Raw genomic sequence first — 19,988 nt, 5'->3', positions numbered from 1 at the left:
GGATATTAATGTATTAGGAACCCAGTGATGTCGTCTGTCTTGTCGCTGTAGAGTTGGTGATAGTTAAATAATGGATTCGTGATTTGAAGAGTGTTGAGAGATCCGTGAATCACGAATCCACCTCTCCGGTACTGCCCTGTTCCTTGCCATAGAAATACCAATTCCGAGCAGTCGGGAGTCCCCGGAGAGCTGTCTGTTCAAGAAAACCGAGCTGTCTGTCATCTGCATACAATACTCACTGAGCGTTACGCTCGTTATGTAGCTAATGGTACATGTTAAAAACCCTTTTGAGTTCCTTGTGTCGCCATATCGTAGCAGCACTTTTTCTCCCTCACCTGGTGGGGATGGTTTCTCTATTTATCACCTGCAGAATGGGTTTCTTGAAGTCAAAATAAGCTCTCACCACAGATTGTCAAAGCTTTCAACAATATATTTAGCATGGAATATTTTGGTCAAAACATTTACTTATTTTTTTTTATTCGTCTGACAATTTAGTTCTTGTTTCAGGGAATTCAAATCAGAAAAAAATAGCTGCCGAACAAACTCCGTGCTTCTGAACATTAGGCAATTTTTTACAACGTAGTTTATTGCGTTAAGGAAAAACCCCTCTCTCTGCAGATGATACGCTAACAGAAATTTCATTCAGAATTTTATGAGGTAGATCCTGGGGATCGCCGGGGAGTTTTACATGTGTAAAAACGAAGCGCAGAAGAGCCGACTGCTGCGTGTTGCTGTAACACCCCTAGAACATGGCTAACGCCCAATTACTGCGTGCTTAGACTTGGATGGTAATTACAATTGAGCTGTAAAATATTTTGACAGTTTCCAACTGTTGTGTGGTTATTAGCCAGCCATCATATGGGAATGAAGCATGGCGATTTGAGTCTTTCTATATACAGATCTGCTTAAATACAGACTTGAAAATAAACAAGTAGCGTAAAGTGTTAATCAGCAGCAGTATTTAATTATTAGCAGCTTTTGTTGACTTCTGCAGGAGAGAATTCCTGTTTTCTGAAGATTTTGATTTCTCAAATGAGACTTGCCATACCTTTCTGCTTCAGCTTTTCATTTACAAGCTTTTACTTGTTGAGTGCTAAAAGCATAACCACACCAAATTTAATTTGTAGCATGAAAATGATGTGTGTATTTTTCAAGAGGATAGATTTGCCAGTGTGCGAGCTAGAAAAGCTCGTGTTAATTACGTATTATAAAACAAAAAGGATATTTTCTTTTAGCATGCATTTTTCCTTTTAGCTGCACAAGTCCTACCAATTAGCAAACTTGGAGAGTGTCAGGATTCCTGGAAAAATATAGGTTAAGCCAAGTGGCACTCGAATCACTGCTACTTTTACATGTATTTTTATTTTGAAATGAAACTCAAAAAGCAGAAATATTCAAAGTGCATGCAAATTGAGCTCCAGATTGTGCCGGTCTTGTTATGTTCATTAAGCTATTGAATCCTTGAGCAGCGGCTGTTATTCCGTGGGGGCTATTCACAGCACAAGGTGCTATTCAATGAGGTGCAGATAGCTATCTGCCTGCACGCTGCTGAAATGATGCTTGTTCCACTGGGCAGCTAAACTGAGAACGCTCACGTCTGCCATTCCTTCGTTTTTCACCTGTTATTTCATAATATTTTGTACACTTTTTTTTTTAGGAAAGGGGAGAAGGAAGCATCCTGGTTCTGGTGGGGAATTATTCACACGCTGTCATCCTGATTTTTGTGCAGAGGGGAAGCCAAAGTGCCAGGCTGGGATATCTCTGCTGTGACTGAGAGCCGAATCTTGCCAATTTAGTTACCAGCATTGCTCTGGTTTCACTATTTGCCGAAATACCCAATTTCACCAAACTGTGATCAGGTGGTTACTGACTGACTCACATCCTGGGTTTGAACTGAACTGTAATTCTTGCAGATGAAATAGACTTACTAATGTATCCTAGGTTTTAAAGTGTTGGTGTGACTTGCTGCATTTGGGGCAGAGCCTTGTGTTAGGGACTGTTGAACTTCACCTGCTCAGTTAAATCTAACTGAGATGTGTGGAGGAGGTAGGTCTAAAATGCATCTTAAAAGATCACTTGGTCCTTTTGCTTGCCCAACAGCAAATTGAGCTGTGCTAAAGGAAAGACGAAGCATCCATGGCTTTCCAAGGCAGTCTGTTCCAGGGCTTCATTACACTGTCTTATAGACTGCTCCTCCTAACGTCTGACCTGTTACAATTAAAACCTGTAAATTGCTTTTGGTAATCACTGACGTGGAGGGCAGAGGGTTTTGTTTCTTCTTCAGACTCTTACACGCTTGCAGACTTACCATGTTCCTTTCCTGTATCATCTTTTCTTTACCATAAATGACCTAAATTTGCTCCAGCTTTCTTCAGGGGCTGTTCTTTTCTGATTTTTCTTTGGCCTCACCTCTCTTACACTGTGTCACACAGAACTGGATGTAAACTTGCAGCTGCAGCTTTATTGATGCTGCGTGGAGAGGGAGAGGCAGTGCCCGCATGTCTTGCGAGCTTTCCTCCTGTCTGTACATCTCAGTGTGGTGTTTGTCTTTTTCACAACAGCCTGATGTTGTTGACTTACGTTCAGCTTGAATACACTGTTTCCCCCACATCCTTTTGTCAAGAACTGTTACCTAACCAGTTCTTCCTCATCCTGCATTTATGTAAATGATTGCTCCTTCCTATGTTGCACTTGTACATATTGAATTTCATCTTGTTTTCTTCAGACCTTTCCTCCTTTCTATATGCTCAGCGTTCTCCTAGTGCATTTGCTGTCCATCCCAGCTTCGTGTCTGGTGTATTGCCCACCTTCCTAAATCAAACTTCCAGTGCCGAACCCAAGAAAGACACTTGCAGAATCCCTTTTAATTAATGCCAAAAATCATTTAAAACTAGTACTGGTTGTAGTTTTCCTGTTCTGCACCTGTGCTGTGCAAGTCTCATTAATGCCTCATTTTCCTTGCTTCCTCACGAGAATGTCTCAGGTGAGAGGATGAAGAAGGCACCTACAATCACTGCGGGTCACCTGCTGCTGCTCCCCTCCCCTGCCCACTTCCCTGTGACTACAGAAACTGGACAGGTTGTCGTGATTTGGTGCTGACAAATTGATGTTTGTTCCTTGTCTCCTCTTTAACTTTCACACGCTAACAAACAACTTAATTATTTGTTCCACCTTTGGCTCATTAGTTTGTTTGCATTCCTCCAATTCTCTCTCTCTTTTTTTTTTTTTTTTAATGCTTTTAAAGGCTGGAAGGGAATGTAGGATTTTCCTCCTTGTATAGTTTCTCACCCATCTCGTTCCGGTTTTCAAATTGATTATTAATTTCAGATGCTGTTTCAGATTGGCTGTTCCAGTAGCCTGAGATTACATTAAACATGTGTAGCTGATCTGAAGGCTTCTGGCTTATCGAAACTGTTTCCACACCTGGCAGAAATCTGACCTTTTTGTGGCTGCTGTTACTAATGCTAGTCTCCAGCTTGCATCTGACTATAGTAGAATAAAGACTGCTGGAGAAAAAAGAAAGGTGGCGAGCATTTCAGATGGTTCTGGATCATCCGTGTGCATCTCCTTACCCCTGAGTGGTGAAGCAGCATTGTAATTAATCTCTGTCTTGTTACTGTTCCCATAGGTGGGCTGCTGATGAGGGGGTTTAGCAAGGCTAAAACCAATCTGTTTCTATTAAACTTCTATGCATTTATAGCAACCCTAAGGAGCTTCCTTGAGAATAGCCATCTTTATACTTCATCTAAGCTCATGGACTCCAGCACCTAGTGCGAGCTTGGGGAAGATGCTTATTTTATTCCCACCCTCAGCTAAGAAGCATTGCCTAGGCTTCAGAGGCACCACATCGGGTGTCTGTGTCAGCAAAACCAAGCTCAAGAATCCCGAGTGCCCCAAGCCCCTCCGAAGGCAGGTTGTTTTCCTTTGTTAGAGAATACCTGTGCAAATCTGGCACGGGTTGTGTTCTCGAGTATTTGAAACAAAGATTTCTCATCGGCCAAAACTGCTTCTTCCCCAGGTCTGCCTGTGGCTGTGCGTTAATACAAACGATGCAGTAGGTTTACAAAGTATTTTTCTCTAAAATTCTGTGGAGCGATGCCACCGTAATGCCACAACATCGGGCGGCTGCCTGCAAGAATGATGTCTGTTGAAGTGTTCAGAGGAGTGGGAGAATGACTTGCATTTATGTAATGGCTCGTGTTAAAAAGAAAGCAGCAGAAATTCCTGCAAAAGCAGCAAGAGTTCACTGTTTTGGGGAAGAATTGGCAGCGGCTGTCATTTTTATTTTGCCTTGTGCTTGCTTGTTTTAAAGTTTGCCTTGTGCTTTCTTTCAGAAGAGATTCCTGTGACCTTTCCTGACAAGCTCTAACACTTCCATTGTTTGCTGCAGGCCTTTGAAATGTGGCAGAGATAGCCTTGGGCCCAGGGAGGTGCATTTTGCTAGTTCAGTTCCCATTTAACAAAGTTAAAAGCTTTGAAAATTGCTATTCCTCATCTGTGGTTTGAGTTGCTTAACTCTGGCGAGCTGCCCGAAACCCTGCACCTTCCCGTGGTGGCCGAGTGCCAGGGACTGTGAACCAGCAGCATCCTGGTAGCCCAGCTGGGCTTTCAGCACAGATTACCCGTGAGCCGAGGCCCCGTCCTGCATGCCACTGGGGCAACTGGAGAAAGAAACGTGGCCACAAGGAAATTGCCCCTCTCCTCAGAGCAGGAAAACGAGGCCCCGTCCCTGCGTGCAAGCTCTTCGTGCTGGTACGATACAAACGTGTGTAATCATCAGAGAAGGGGCTCAGCGTTCAGCTTAGTGGTATGAATTATACACCTTTTCCTCTTTTTTTTTAATTGAAGACATTTCGTTCAGGACAAAGATTACGTGACCTCAGGGAAGAGAAGCTAGGCAGGCCTCAGCCAGTCCTTTATAATGCTTCAATCTGAGGAGGAGCTTGCTGTGACTTTTTCTTTGCTTGGCTGTGCTGACCATCAGGTGAAATGACTTGCACATAAGTAACCAAATCCATTACAATGTCTCAGATTAGTTTCTCCTTTACCAGCTAATTAACATAATCTTCTTCTTGCCATTAGCTAATAAATTTGGGACTTCTTGACCCAGTGAGTTAGCTGCCCTCCTTCCTTCTGCAGTGCTGCTGTCCTCTGTGAGCAGCGTTCGCAGGGGGAGGTAGTTGTGGGTAGTTGCTCAGGTTGAAGCAAACAGTCTGTCTTGTTCTTAATTAATTCCCAGGAGCAGACAGGCTCTGGGTCCTGTTGCCCGAGTGAGGAAATTGTCCGGTAGGTGATGTGTTGTGGTTTGTGGTTCTGAAGGTTTAGAGTTCAGTTCCTGAATTTTTTTTTTTATCCTTTTAATCACCAACAATGAAAACTGAAAACCCTGATGTTAAAGATTATGCTAAGAAAAAGTTACTTAATTACTAGACAAGGCAGAAGCTGAAAGAAGGCTACCAGATAATGACAAAAATTCCAAAATTCAGTTCTTAGGCTACCTTAAATCCAGCAATTCAAAGCTCTGTTACTGTAATCTCTCCCATTTTTGTGCACTAGAGACAACCTACAGGCATATATGAGGGAGGACGGTCACTTCATTTTGCAGGAGCAGTGCCCCAGAGAGCCTGCACAGAGCTCATGACACAGAATGCGTGTGTGATGCTACGTGAGCTGCCTGGACCCGTGTTTGAGCTGCCACTAACGTGTCCCTGGCCCTGGGGTATCCAGGTCTTAAACTTCATCTTAACTTGTCTGAGTCTGGAAGCTGGTTTTGTGTTTTTTTTTTTTTTTTTTTTTTTTTTTTTTTTTTTTTTTTTCCTGAGCACTCTCATTTGCTTCAGGATCAGGAGGAAGAGTGGTTACTTTTGGGATGTGTGCTTTTGGGATTTGTGTTGGGTTGCATCTTGGAGTTCTTATGATAGTTAATTCTCCTTATTGTCTCAGTTATTTAATTTCAGGCTGTTTCCCTGTTTGTAAAATACCAATCGTGAGGCTGTATTGTGTCAGTAAATTCGTTGACTCACTGTGGAGTGCCCTAATGTTAAGTTGGAATCCTGCGTTCGATGCAGGGCTTGCGTCGAGCTCCCTAATTGAAGCCACGCACTGTAAGTTAAGAACAAGAAGATACAACAAGCATCAACTTTTGACCTTGAACAGTGAAATAGATAGGGACTGCGTGAGAAGAAGCTGGAAGTGATGAGTAGAACAAAAAATGCCATCATAATGTTTGTTTGTGGGTAGGACAAATAAAAGTTGTGTTGATCAAACTAACTCAAGCGTGAGGGACTTGCTAAACATTGCAGGCTGCGACCAGAAGCGATGGCATGCTGAAGGACAGCCATTATGCCTATGATTCAGCCATGTGCAGCACAAACTGTGCGAGTTGAGGTGAGAAACAGGAAGGAAGAGTGGCAAACAGGACAGGGCTGTGACTACATGGCAGAGGGAATACAGTGCTGGGGTCCTGGGCTGGGTGTGCTATGTGATGGTGTGCGGTGTCTTCATCGGCTCTCCTGTGGGTCCCAAGTGCTCAGGTAAACCCAACGTCCTGCAGCTCGGGCCATGGGGCCACACTGCCCAGCCACCTCCAGCTGAAGTGTACTGAAAGCACTAAAGCCAAGTAACGCTGCCCACTGCCTCTCCAATTATTTGGAGAGGCAAATGAAGGGAGATGAAACTTTGCAGGAAGTTGTTCCGTTCCCCAGCACATCGCTGCTCTGTGCAGTGCTGCGAGCAAGCACCTGCTGCAAATCAGGTCGAATTATGAATTGAATTATGATTCAGAAAGCTACAGAAGAAAAGAAGAGAACACCGGGACAGCTTTGATTGCTTTCTTTCCCTTCCCAGACGGTGCAGGTCCACCATTCTCGTTGTCTACAAAACTGTTTGTTCCAAATCCTGGCATTTTAGATAGCAGGTACTTTTTGCTGCTTTCCTTTTCTTTTCCCAGGTACAGTTAGGAAAAGCTCTTTCCAGCCTCATGGCTCACAAAATACGTAACAGACAAGGGGAAACTCGTAGGGTGAACTGATTTCACCTGCAAGGCAGACAGCAAACTTGAGGCACGTCCCAAGGATTTCACCTTCCTCTTTACCTGGCAAAACTTGCCAGGTTCAAACCTCAGAGCATCGTGTAGGGTCAGGCAGACGTCTGAATGTGCAGGTTGGGATTGAACAGGGAGTGACTTGCTTGTGCCAAAATTAAACCTGTAAAATCTTAGGTAATTAAAACCTTTTTAAGATAAAAGTTTATATTTTGCTGTGTATCCACAGCAGCTGTGGGCACAATCAGAAGGACAGGGAAGGGAAAGTTTTGGTTTGGGGTTGTCAGGTACCAGAACTCCTACTACTTCTTTCTGTGAAACGTGTATTTTTTAATACTTGTGGTGCACCTTCTCAGCAGAAGAAAAAAGCAATGCCACTCGTATTTTCTTGTGACACTGAACCCATCGTAATGACCTGTGACTTAAAAAGCAAATAACGAGCCTAAATAAAGAGTATCTCAGTGCAGCTGGGTCATGGGGATGTTTTTCCATCTTTGGAATAAACGAGAAAGTTTTATTCTATCTCGCAGACTGGGTTTCCACGTTCTATTTCTGTCCTGTTATCAGTCAAAAGTCAGCTTTTGACTTGAGCCTGGCCTGTTCATGGACTAGAATAAACAAAATTGAGAGCACGTTGGACTCTCCCAGACCCTGCCAAAGGCATCAACTCGTATTAAGTGAGCCAGCTTCAGTTTTAGAATACTCCCAGGCTAGGCCATTCCTGTGGGTAGAGCCCTGTGTTGTCTGAAAAATAAAATCCTCAGGTACGATCCTGATGATACGAAGTGATCTATTTGACTGAAACGTGTTGAAGTGATTTGTGTCTGTTGCACTTTGTGGCATTTTTCAGGCCGCGTCTCAGTTCAGGCAAGTTCCCCAAACCTTGTCTGCATCCAGCTGTGTGCTGCACGCGCTGTCCCACCTAGCCGTGCGTTACGTTCATTTACCTTATCTCATGTTTTAATGGTTAAATTTTCAGTGAGCTAGATGGCACTGCAGCTGTGATACGAGTAAGGGAAAATCCCTTTTGTTTTGCTCAGTCAAATAAGGCATAGACTGTTGCCTCTACTTGTTTCTTGAGGAACCTAACTTGTTTGTTGATTGTTTGCAGGTCTTCCCTACGCTGCTTTCAGCCCTATCTCGATCTTAGCTTCCTCTCCTCCTGCACTTAATTACCTTTCCTAGCTTCTTCTCTCCACTCCTTTCCTCTTCAGGGAGCTGTGTTGATTAATATAAAACTCAAACCACACAAGTCTTGCACCCAGATTCCCACAGCTACTACGTACTTTTTTTTCCTTGCTCCTCTCCAGGACTCCTCCGAGCATCTTTCTCTTCCAGGCTCCGGTGCTGCCCCTTGCTCTCTTCAAGCCCCTCCACGCCGTGCTACCTGTCACCGACCTCTGGAGAGCTGCTGAAGCCAAGCCCCCGATATCTTCACCCTGGCTGCTCCCTGTGTCTCATACGAGGGCTTGGTTCATAGTCCCATGTCCCCATCTTGGTTGTTCTCTGCTAACCAGCGGTGCACCTGGCTCCTGAGAGCAGCAAACCAATTATTTAAATGGTTGGAAACGCAGAGGCGCAGCCTGATATTTAAAGCTCTGGTCCTCTTGTTAATGGTCTGGTGGGATAATCTCCCCAGGGGAAAAATGCATATGATATAAAACATATTAATTAAGCTACCAGGACATGTAAAAGAGGAATGAAGTAAAGAGACTTCGGTGCTTCTGTTGACTGTGAAACAAAGATATGGTGCAGCTCGTGCTGACTCCAGCTGGTAAATCCACCCACATGATGCTGCATCAGGGGCTGAGCTAGCGAGCAAGGGACCGGCTCTGGTACCTCTGCGTTCACCATGCAGTTAATCCCCAACCAGATAAAACTTGGTGGCATTCAAGGCAGTAACCTGCTTATCAGCGAGGGGATCTGGCAGTCTTTGTGGATAGCTGATGCTTTTTTAGTGGCGTTTCCAAATGAGTTCTCAGGGACTTGGGCTTTTGAACTTAAAACAACAAGTTGTGGCTGCTCGATGTTTACAACAATTGCATAGTCAGCTCTTTAATGAACGATGGAAGGAAAAGCTAACTCAATTTTCATTTCATTTCATCAGTTCTTGCTGTTCTTATAGAGCTAATATAGGCTAGAAAAAGCTGCTTGGTGGTATTTGGGTTTATTCTCAACGTGGGACTAATATGTGTTACCTCCAGGTATCAAAAGGCAATATTTTCCATAATGATGTTGCAAACAAAACAAAACTAAAAAATCCCTTTTGTTAACCCTTCTGAAGCAATGTCAGGTGCTCGTGCACGGTTTTGCCCTGATTAAAATATCTCCAGCGTGTCTTGGGTTCAGTGCTTTTATCATAGATTAAATAACAAAGGCTTTCGCTCAGGTGGTGAATAAGAGCGTAACATTATCATAATATTAACTTCACCTTTATCTGGAAAACTTGCCGTGCTAAATCTGGAGAGAAAGCGGTGTATAATTTCTGCTTTATCTGCTAGAGAAGGGAAAACTAAATTGCATTATGCACGTGCCGAAATCTTGCGTATTCATAAAGTACTTTGAGAAAATCTAAAAGGAAGTACAGCTTTGGGAAAAAAAAGCTGCAATTTTAAACTTTTAAGGGATTGTAGTCTGGATTTAATAAATGGACAATTTGTAAATAAAACACTGAATTCAGCTAAACGTATTGATTTAACAATTTGGGATGTCCTTTGCTAAAACCTGGTTTTAAAATCAGTACCTGCAAAGATTCGTTAGATGTGCAATTAAGGCATTAGAAAGGTAAGGTTGCCTAAGGCCATTTCAAAGCTAACTAAGAAGTATTTAAATGGTGACTGGAACATTTAAGATTTCTGTGAAGAGCTTCAACAACAAGTATTAAGACTTTATAGCTGACATTGATTAGATTTGGTGAGTAGTGCAGTAGTGCTGGTTTGACAAAAGTGGCTCTGTACTTACAAAACTGTTAAAATACCGGTTTTCCACAGCTTGACAGCACTATTTTAATTATTTTCTCCCAGATGTATTATATATGTATGTGTATATATATATACACACATATATATAGGCACCAGGAAGATTTTAAATACTGTTGTAACTTAAATTTGGGGCTGGTTACTTTTTTTTTTTTTTGGCTTAAGTATGTAAGGAGAAGAAGAACCTGATCTTTGTTGCGTCACTCTGAATCTGGAGTAACTGTCTGGAGGCTTCTAAATGATATTTGTTATTCTGATTAAAATCTGATGCATGGAGAACAGAAGGCTTATCGTGTATTGCTGCTTCTTCCCTATTTTGTATATCCCTGGTAAGATGTTAATTCAGTGTAGTTAGAGATATTTGTCTCATCATTAAAGGATTTGTTCACACCGATTTGAGTCGTTGACAGGATTAAGAAAAAAAAAAAAACAACCAACAAGCCTACACTTTCCAAACAAGGTACTGTATGCATATGTTCTGCTCTTTAAAAATCTCTTCAAAGTATACGTTTTGCACCCTCTGAATGAGTTGGCAGTGCGTCCATCTGATGGTAGGTGTGTTTATCAAACAGCTTTTTAGGGCTGACTGTCAAGACAAATGAAAAACGACTTTCCTCATTCTGTAAACGCTCTCCCCCAGCAGCAGGGAAACCATAAATCAGTTTGTCGCTGGCAGCTAATTGCTTAGCACTGCCATACTTTAGTCAAGTGGGGGCATCGTTGGTCTTTCACAAATAGGTAATATGGCCAAAAGGATTTACTTGTTAAACTTAAGTGGCTGTGATATAATAAATTACTTGCTCTATTTTTATCTTAATTTGGGGACTCTCTGTGTATAAGGTGCATAAGTAGCATGTTTGTGTATATATGCTTTTAATTAGATTCCATTGAAAAAACGAGTGGGCTCTTTTTTCTTTCTTTCTTTCATTTTTTTTTTCCCTCCTCCTCTAATTCAGACTTTGGATTTGTGTCAGTCAAATCATTCTATTTAATTACATCTCAGAAGTTTTGAGAAGTGACTATTTTTGTAGTGAAATGAGGGCGTGTTTCTTGAAAACCTCAGCTGCAATTACTGGGTTCTCTCCCCAGCTCTGTGGTAAACGCCGAATGCCTGCCATAGCGTTATTTTTGCATCGTATTCCCTTGCGATTCTTTTCCTGTGCTACCCAAGGCTGTTCCTGAAAGTGACAAAATACCTTTTGGGGGAATGGTCGGCAGTAGGCGATGATGCTTGGTAGAAACCACCGCCGATAGGATTCTGTGAGCGAAGGGGTTTTGTGGGGATGCCTTTACGTGACGGCGTTTGGGGAAAGCTTTCCAAGGGTGTGTATCGCAGGCTGTGCGGGAGAAGGTTTTAAGGATTTAAGCGTTTCAGCACGGCGTTGCCACTGGTACAATCCTTGGCCTGTTCTCCTGTGTCGATCTGGAATCCCGTATATCTGCATCCTTCGGAGACGAGCGCCAAGGGCGACAACTGGGGATAATAACTTGCAATTTGTGTCTTTTGCAAGTTACAGTCATTGTAAACTGACAGCTGTGAAGGACCTAACCTCACATCAAAGGATACAGATCATCCAGTTAGGTCAATTAATGTTAATTCGCATCTTCCATTAAATTCTTTTATCTTCTCTTTTTTCTTTTGCAGCCAAGCCCAATACCAAGTCCCATTTTGGGGAGAAAGCCAAACGCTAGTCAGTCCCTGCTCGTGTGGTGCAAAGAAGTTACAAAAAACTATAGGGGAGTGAAAATCACCAATTTTACAACATCGTGGAGAAACGGACTGTCGTTTTGTGCAATACTACATCACTTTAGACCAGATCTAATGTAAGTTGTATATTTTCTGCCTGCATAACCTGACTGTCATAGAAATACGCAACGTATGAGTTTCCATAAAAGTCAAGTCTGTGTTTGTTTCAGGTACTGAACTGTTTTGCCCTTTTCTTTTAAACATAAAAATTCTTCTTTCTAAGAAAACAGATCTACAAATGCTCAAACTTTATGACCTCTTTGCTCTCCCCTGTTGCCTAAACAATTGTTTCTCCCCTCGATGTGATTTGTTTTTTCTTCTCCCTAATCTTATACAAAGAACTGACTTCAAGATGATTATGAAAATTGTGCTGGTGTTGAAATGAGATGAGAGAAATAAGCCTGTAGCTCTTTGTACTCTGACAAGGACGGATTACCCCATGGTAAATTTGGTTGTCAAGGCCAGCCTCCAGTCCCTGCCTTAACTTCTTTTTTAGATGGAAAGCTCCAGGCAATGAAACATGTCATCGGGGCTTGTTTGTTTATTTATTTATTTATTCCTTTAATTTTCCACGCTATTAGTTTTGTTGATTGAATTGCTGTGAAATTGCTAGTTACTCTATGATATTATTGCATGTCAAATTTTTAGATTCGGTTTGTTTTTAAAACTGCTGCTTTTATCAAATACTGTATATACCCACTGTGCCATTTTCCCCCTCAGTGACTACAAGTCCCTGAATCCTCAAGATATTAAAGAGAACAACAAAAAGGTAAGAACTGCCAGGAAAAAGAAAAAAAAAGAAAAAAGAAAAAAAAGACGTAGCTTCAATTTTGGCTTCTCTGCAGGTTTTTATTAATTTTGGGAAAGTGAGGTTGTTTTGTAAGGTCATAACTGCAGCTCACAGAAGGTATTCAGCCTCCTGTGGCTCAAATCGGATGCATTATTGACTCCGGTTTGTCATGGTCTTTAACATTCACAACAAGTGCAAGGCTGGCATTAGGGTTTAATATTTCTATGGCCTACATTAACTGGAAAAGCCGATAGAAGGGCTGGGCGGCATTTTTTGAGCAATTCTCTTATTTTCTGACCATCCACATAATTAAAAAAATAAAAGAGCAATGTAACAGTGCTCGGGTTGTCGTGCATGAGACTCCTCTTGCTGTTGCTTTAGTAGGGCTCCGTGCATTGGTCACAGTCAGTGTTGCCTTGATGGTGATTTTTATTTTTTTAAGGATGAAATTTTACACTGCTTTGATACTGCACAGCCAAGAGAAGTGTCGGGTGCGGAACCTGTGCTTTTATGCAACACGGAAAGTTTAGGATAAAAGTGTTGAGACAATACCCGGCAAATAAACTATTTGCAGAGCAGTTAATAGCATTTTGCTGGGCAGCTGTTTGAAACCACTTCTGATGCTGTTGTGAGGCAAAGATGTGAAAAGTTTCTCCGAAAGAAGCAGCGACTCGTTTGGGGAATCACCAGAAGATTTTTTTTTATTTCTGCTTACCATTTTAGACACGTTACAGACTTTGGGATTTCCACATGGCCAGGGTTTGGCCGTGTTTAGAAATAATCATTTTCATGTTTAGAAATGATAATTTTCATGCGAGTTGCTGCTAATAAAATCATTCCTGAGGATTGTGAAGTGTTTCAAGGAGTTTACTTCTCAGCGCTCTGATTTTATGTTTACAGCACTTTACAAATATTGAATTGAATTGGGAGGAAACTACAGTAGATTTTGAATGATTTAATTAAGTTCAACACTATATAGGAAATATAACTAAAGAACATTGCATTGCAAGTATGTGGATTTTCTGAAAGTGCTGTATTAAAATTCATTTGTGTTTAGGGTAATTATATTTTAATGCGTCTGAACACTTACCCGTTATCAAGGAAGTTACTTGTCATTAAAATAGGGCTTAAGTGTTATAGATAATTAAGTATCTCTGAACTGCTCTTATCTAATGAGTGATTTGGCCAATGATATCCTTTTCATAATAATACAGGGGCTTCTGATGACCTAAGTGGATTATCCGTGACATCACTATGTTTTCTGTGACCATGTGTTTTTTGTACTTCAAGTTTTGTTGGTTATACGGGCTAATTAAGCCGGATAATATTTAAAAAAAAAAAAAAAAAAAAAAAGGAAAAAAAAAAGAAAGACTAGATTGTTAATTGAAAACGTTGGTGGCACAATCAGTCATCTTTTCTTTATGAAACCGTGATGGCAAACGGTGAACTTTTTAGCCCATCTCTCTAACCGGATCCAGTTCCCAGCACTGAAGAAGTACTGATTGTTGTTCTGCTGCAGTTTTTTTCTTTCATCACTTCGCAGCCCTCTGCCTGACAGCTACATTGAGTATCTCAGTTGCTTCCTGCAGATTTATTTCCTGGTCTCACACAGTTCTGCCTGATAACCCCGCGTGCCCTTGGTTGGAGTGAATGCGGCGCTGCCAACAATGGCTCCCTCTAAATTCCATGCAGATACGTAACACGGGTGACAACGATTCCTCCTAACCAATTAAAATAACATCTGTGGGTGAATAGGACAATTTTCTTTGTCTGAAGCATCTCTCTTTTCCCCCCCTCCCAGGAAGGGAGGTAAAAGGGGGCTGTGACCATAGATGAAAGGTTAACCTGGAAGAGTATAGCTTTTAGAAGTGTATGACGTTGCTTGTATTAGGAAAAAAAAAAAAAAAAAAGGAAGAAGAAATCTTAAGAAACAACTAATTCAGTGCAATTCCTGTGTATAATTACACACTGAAACACACAGTCGCAAAAAGCCCATCGTTGGGGTTTCTTTATAAAGCACACCGGTCGTTTGCCAGGTTGGTGCTGCCACCGGTGCTGAATCAAAAAGGGCATTTACCTGTGACATCTGATCCTGGCCAATATGTCAGTGCGGGACAGAATTGGGAAATGCTTGGAATACTGCCTGTGGTGCTCCTGCTGATGGATCACAATTGATGGCTGTCAATCAGCTTGTCAGGAAATTATTAAATTAAAAAAAAAAAAAAGCCTTCATCAAGAGACAGGTAAATAGGTTTGGTGTCCTGAGTATATACCTCTATGTATGTATTGTAATTTCTGCAGTATATCTCTTAAAAAATAATAATAAAAAAATCTCCAGATGACATTTTCATCGGTCAGAATTCAAATATATTTTTGGTGCATTGTGCTCATTGCGTATGGAGATTTCTGTCAGGAATGAAAGAGAAACCAGGATTATCTCTGAGAAAATGAAAAACATTACAGGGATACGCTCTCAGCTGGTCCAAAGAGTTGTGGTTCTACTTAAAATCTCGTATGTACCTGACTATCCCCATATAACCTTCACAATAGCATGAATCTTTTTTTTTTAATTTTTATTTTTTGCTACGTCCATTTGATTCTTAGTAAGTCCTAATGACTAGTGCATTAAAATTTCAGCGTAGCAGCAGTGTGGTCCCTTCTCAGGAGCAGGAATTTTTCATACTGCTAATAACTCGTCCTGCACTTCAAAAACATGAGCTGCTGAACTACGAGCTTGGCTGAAATCTGAAGGGGCTGAAAGCTTGAGGAGTGGAAGGGCACAGCAGCCTGTGTCTAGTAATGAACTTCTGGCTTTAATTACTTCATTGGTTAGAGAAGCTTGTTTCGTTTGAAGGGTTATTGTTTGGAAATGGTAATGTATCTTTTGGATATTTTGTGGGCACTTTCAATTTTTGTGATGCCGTTGATGGTGTTTTTTGCAGTTTTTTGACCATTTCTCTGAAATTTCTCGATACGTTTAAACTTGAGCTTTCGTCTTGACAAAATGTTCCATTTTACAAGGAATAAATCCTTTTAGAATATGTATTTAAACAGAAGAATGTAGAGTCATAGGGGTAGTGTTGAGTTAAAAATGGAAGTACCTCCTTACCTTTAAGCTGTTGCCTGTATTTTTCTAACAGGTGTTGATGCACGCATCCGTGATTTGATTCCACAAAGTCATAAGCACACGTTCAATGGTATATCTAGGAGTTGACCTCAGTAGGATCAGGCAGGAGCCCGGCTAAACATGCGTGTGAGCATTTGCAAAATCAAGGCTTAGTTATGCCTCTGTATAACAAAATGCAATTTGACTTGGAAAACGCTTTATCATGCTCTGTAGATACCATGCTACAAACTAGTTACAAACCAGTTGGAAGCACGGGGCACGTATAAACGCACTGGAAAGTCAAGAAGCTCCCTGCTTTGCTAACAATGAAGGAGAACCTGTCGCACGCTGCCGTGTGGACACGTACGGAGCATATGATGGCTATTTATAGCACTAATGACTGTAAAACATTTGCATGCCAATCTAGATAGCTCGTGCACTTCAAAAGCAGATGAGCCAGAAGGTGTGTTGTCCAGAATGGCAGGAGGAGGGGATGGGAAATGAGTATCTGGCATCGCTGGGGTTGCTGTTTAACCCCAAGCGTTGCCAGAAGAACGGAGCAGGCAAAATCAAAATCCCAAGTGGTTTTGCAGCTGCATGGAGGATATCCGGCGCTGTGAATTAAATCCTCCTGCTGCAGTGTTACCCATCCTGAGCATCTTTCTCAACAGTTCTGAAACACTGTCCCCACCTTCGTTGTGCAGACCCTGGGAGATATTCCTGGGATTTAGTTTTATTAGCATATAAATAAGAAATTAAGAGTATAAAAGAGTTCGGGTCAAGTCACGTCTATGGGCTTTGGCTGCTGCGGACTGCTAAGCCCAACCTGAGGTCCTCTCATTCCTGAAATGGTAACTCCCACTGTTTGTGGCATGGGCTAACAGGTTATTTATGGCACCCACTTAGCGCTGACCCACTTACTCAGCTCAGGACAACATCCTGGTGTTTCTTTTCGTCCATGCTCTGCTTTCACAGCCAGCCTGGTGGTGGGGACCCCCTACCAGTGCCGTGGGCTGCCCACCCAAAGCCCCGTGCTGCTCCCTGCGGCTGTCCTGTCTCTGTGTGCCTCCATCTCTTGGCTCCCCGTCTGCCCAGTGCCATCAGCTCCTCCCGCTCTGGGTCTCAAGACCAGGTAGATGGTAGCCATCCCTTCACCCATCCACCATCTGTCCGTTCCCTCCCATCCCTCATCTTCGTGTTCTTCTGCTCTGCCTCGATCTCTGTATCGGTAAAAGCAACGTCCATGTCTTTCCCTGCTGCTCCTGTGTCTAAGCATTTGTAAATGGCATGACCATCCCATAATGAGCCTTCCCAAGAAATGATGCTCCACCAAAGGCCAGCCACGATTTTAGGCCGCGTCATTTTGCACAGGGAGAGCCAGCAGGGCTTACAATTAAATTGCTCGGATAATTTGAAGCCTGAATTGTTTGTTATAGAGATCTGAAAATTACTTCTCCAGAAATGCTCAGACAAGTTTGACCCAAGCATGCTGGACCCGTGTTCTAGCTCAAAGTTGAACATTTGCTAGCGTTAAAGGTGATGCCTGGAAAACCAAGAGGCTATCAAATGGAAGTTACTTTCCCTTTTCTTTCTTTTGTCCTCCCTTCTAAAACTAACTAAACAAAGGAAACCGTGTAAAACCGGGGTAGAGTTGTAGTTAGTGGTGTGCATTATTATTTCCTTGTAAAAAGTTAAGTTCTCTTCCTATCTTAAATTTAGCATCCGTTTTTGCTGGAAATGCTGCCGGGACAGCTGTTAGCCTGTTCAAAGCCTTCGGAAGAGGCTGGACAGGAGATGCAGAGCTGCCAGGGGAGAGAAGCCCAAGCGAGTCTGCGCTAACAGGAGGCCTTTTTAAAGGCTTCCTTGAAACACAATATTGTCTTCCAGGGTTAAGCCGGGATAGTAATAATTAATTGTAAATTGAGAAACGGCTTTTAATTCTTCAAAACTAGAAAAACCTGATGCACCAAGCCCACTCACTTAAAGGGCAAGCAGAAATAATGAGATGTGGCCTCACAAGCCAGGAGGCTTTCAAACTGTTCAGCTTCTAGAAATGGAAGTAAAATATGAATGACATTCCCTCCCTTTTTTTTTTTCTAATAAATTTAGCGTCAACAATTTTTTAAAATGCATTTGTTTGCTGAATTAATGTGATTTATGTCTTGTATCGCACCATCTGTGGCTATCTGCACACACACAGTTTTTCATCAACACAAATCACTGCAATTACACGACCAGTAGAAGGGAGAATGTTGATCACCAGTGATAAAACCCAAGATGGATTAGTGTCGTGTTTCTTCTATCTTTGTTCCTTATCTTAAAAAGCCATCCTCGGTTGCTTTTTTCTTGTTCCAACTCTTACACTTTTTTTTATTTGCTTGTTTCCTACTACTTGAGTGAGAACCATGGTAGGTAGCAGTAGGCTTCCTTAATGCAAACACAAGGGGGTTGAAGTTGCAGTTTGTGAAGATCTTTTTGCTTTATGAGGGTGGCATTACTTTGAGTAACAAAAGATTTTATTACAGTATGGGATGATGCTAGAAGTTTTTGGAACAATGCTGTTTGAGTGTCTTTGCTGCTCATATTCTCCGGATTTGCATTGCTGTGAAGATACCCTGGGAGATATCTAGAATCTGTCTGGGCAAATCGATGAGTTCAGGTTGGACTGTGCAACAAAAAATGATTAACTACCGTACCACTGTAATGAAGCCAAAAAAATAAGAAGTAATAGGGCCAAGCCTGTGCTATTCCTGTAATACTGGATATGTTTGTGTTTGCTTATTTTGACTAAAGCTTCCACTTGTGTTTCTTGAAATACTATGATATGTAAGAAAGTGCTGTATTGTAATCTTTCTTTTCTCTGTTTTTAAAGGCGTACGATGGGTTTGCCAGTTTAGGAATATCGCGGTTGCTGGAGCCTTCTGACATGGTTTTGTTGGCGATACCTGACAAACTGACTGTCATGACCTATCTCTATCAAATACGGGCGCATTTCTGCGGCCAAGAGTTGAACGTGGTCCAAATCGAGGAGAACAGCAGTAAAAGCACGTACAAAGTGGGGAACTATGAAACGGACACAAATAGTTCTGTTGACCAGGAAAAATTCTACGCAGAGCTGAACGACCTGAAGCGGGAGCCCGAGCTGCATCCGCCGGATGGTGGTCTGGCAGACTTTGCTTCTCAGGACGACTCCGTGTTTGTCAACGACAGCGGTGTCGGTGAGTCCGAGAGCGAGCATCAGACTCCCGATGACCATTTGAGCCCGAGCACGGCTTCCCCTTCTTCTCGCAGGACTCGAAGCGACACGGACCCCCAAAAATCCCAGCAGAGCTCTGGAAGGACTTCTGCCTCTGAAGAAGTTGGGAAGTGTAGCACTACGGACACAACACAAGCACAGCCTGTGTTGGGGAAGAAGAAGTTGCTGAAAGCTGACACGTTAGACTTGAGTGACTTGGCACATGTCAGCGATCAAAAGGAGGACACATCGCCCACCGTTGTCGGTGAAGATAACGACAAGAAAAGACACCAGAGTTCAGACAGTACCATTGGTTTCTCAGAGCAGGAAAAGCTGGGGCATATGGGATCCACAGAGAGCACAAGACTAGATCCTGGTTCGCCTGTCGCAAAGCCAAGTTTATCACCTACTTCTAACCTTGGGTACTTTTATAATAAGGATGCGGATCTTGCAAAGAAAACGTGTGCTTCTCCGAGGCAAGCAGAATCTGAATCTGACAACGATGCCAGAACGGCTTTAAATCATGCAGATCCAGCTGCAAAAACAGCCCAGGTAAGAAACGTAAAATTTCTGTGTGCCTATGAGTCAGCATGCAGATTCTGTTCAAGTCCTTTCTCCATGTTTGTATTTTACACCATATCTTCAGAATAGATGGCAAGGTAGGTTGTGTGCTTTTATTGTTGGGCAATAAATATTTTGACCAGTACGTGATGCTGAGAAAGTGTCTTTATGTGAAAAATGCGTTTATAGGAATTTTCCTTCTGTTAACCTTTCCAATCTCCTCTAGCTAAAGGAAGAAATGTATTCCCCACCAGTCTGAAGAAGATGGCTTCAAGGCTTTTGCCACTGAGTATGGCAACAATTTTCTTCCAACTAATGTCTACTGTAGCAAAAATTGAAAAAGAAAGATGTACCAATTCGTTGAGCCATATTCAAAAAATGTCAAATTTTCAATGCCTTGAAATATACCAACCGTATTTCCAGATACTATCTGAGAAACCACACAGCCTTGTGAACATAGCCTACGATGGTGAGGTAGAAACTCCAGAATATTAAATGATGCTGTTCTTGTAGTGGCCTCGAGCATGTT

The 19,988-nt window shown here is 42.1% G+C and overlaps 1 protein-coding gene across 11 annotated transcripts in view; it reads left to right on the top strand.

Annotated features, from left to right (window-relative positions):
* Positions 1-19,988, top strand: part of EHBP1 (EH domain binding protein 1) — a 208,902-nt gene that overhangs the window by 118,129 nt on the left and 70,785 nt on the right. For all 11 annotated transcript variants that reach the window (XM_032183615.1, XM_032183614.1, XM_032183617.1 and 8 more), the window contains 3 exons: positions 11,666-11,844; positions 12,488-12,536; positions 18,536-19,450. In XM_032183615.1, the coding sequence (XP_032039506.1) occupies positions 11,666-11,844; positions 12,488-12,536; positions 18,536-19,450 (1,143 nt within the window). The remainder of the gene's footprint in view (positions 1-11,665; positions 11,845-12,487; positions 12,537-18,535; positions 19,451-19,988) is intronic.

The sequence above is a fragment of the Aythya fuligula genome, chromosome 3 (genome assembly GCF_009819795.1).
Source record: "Aythya fuligula isolate bAytFul2 chromosome 3, bAytFul2.pri, whole genome shotgun sequence".
NCBI classification, from domain to species: Eukaryota; Metazoa; Chordata; class Aves; order Anseriformes; family Anatidae; genus Aythya; species Aythya fuligula.
Note: the sequence above shows the minus strand (reverse complement) of the source record. Positions and strands in the feature narration are given on the sequence as shown.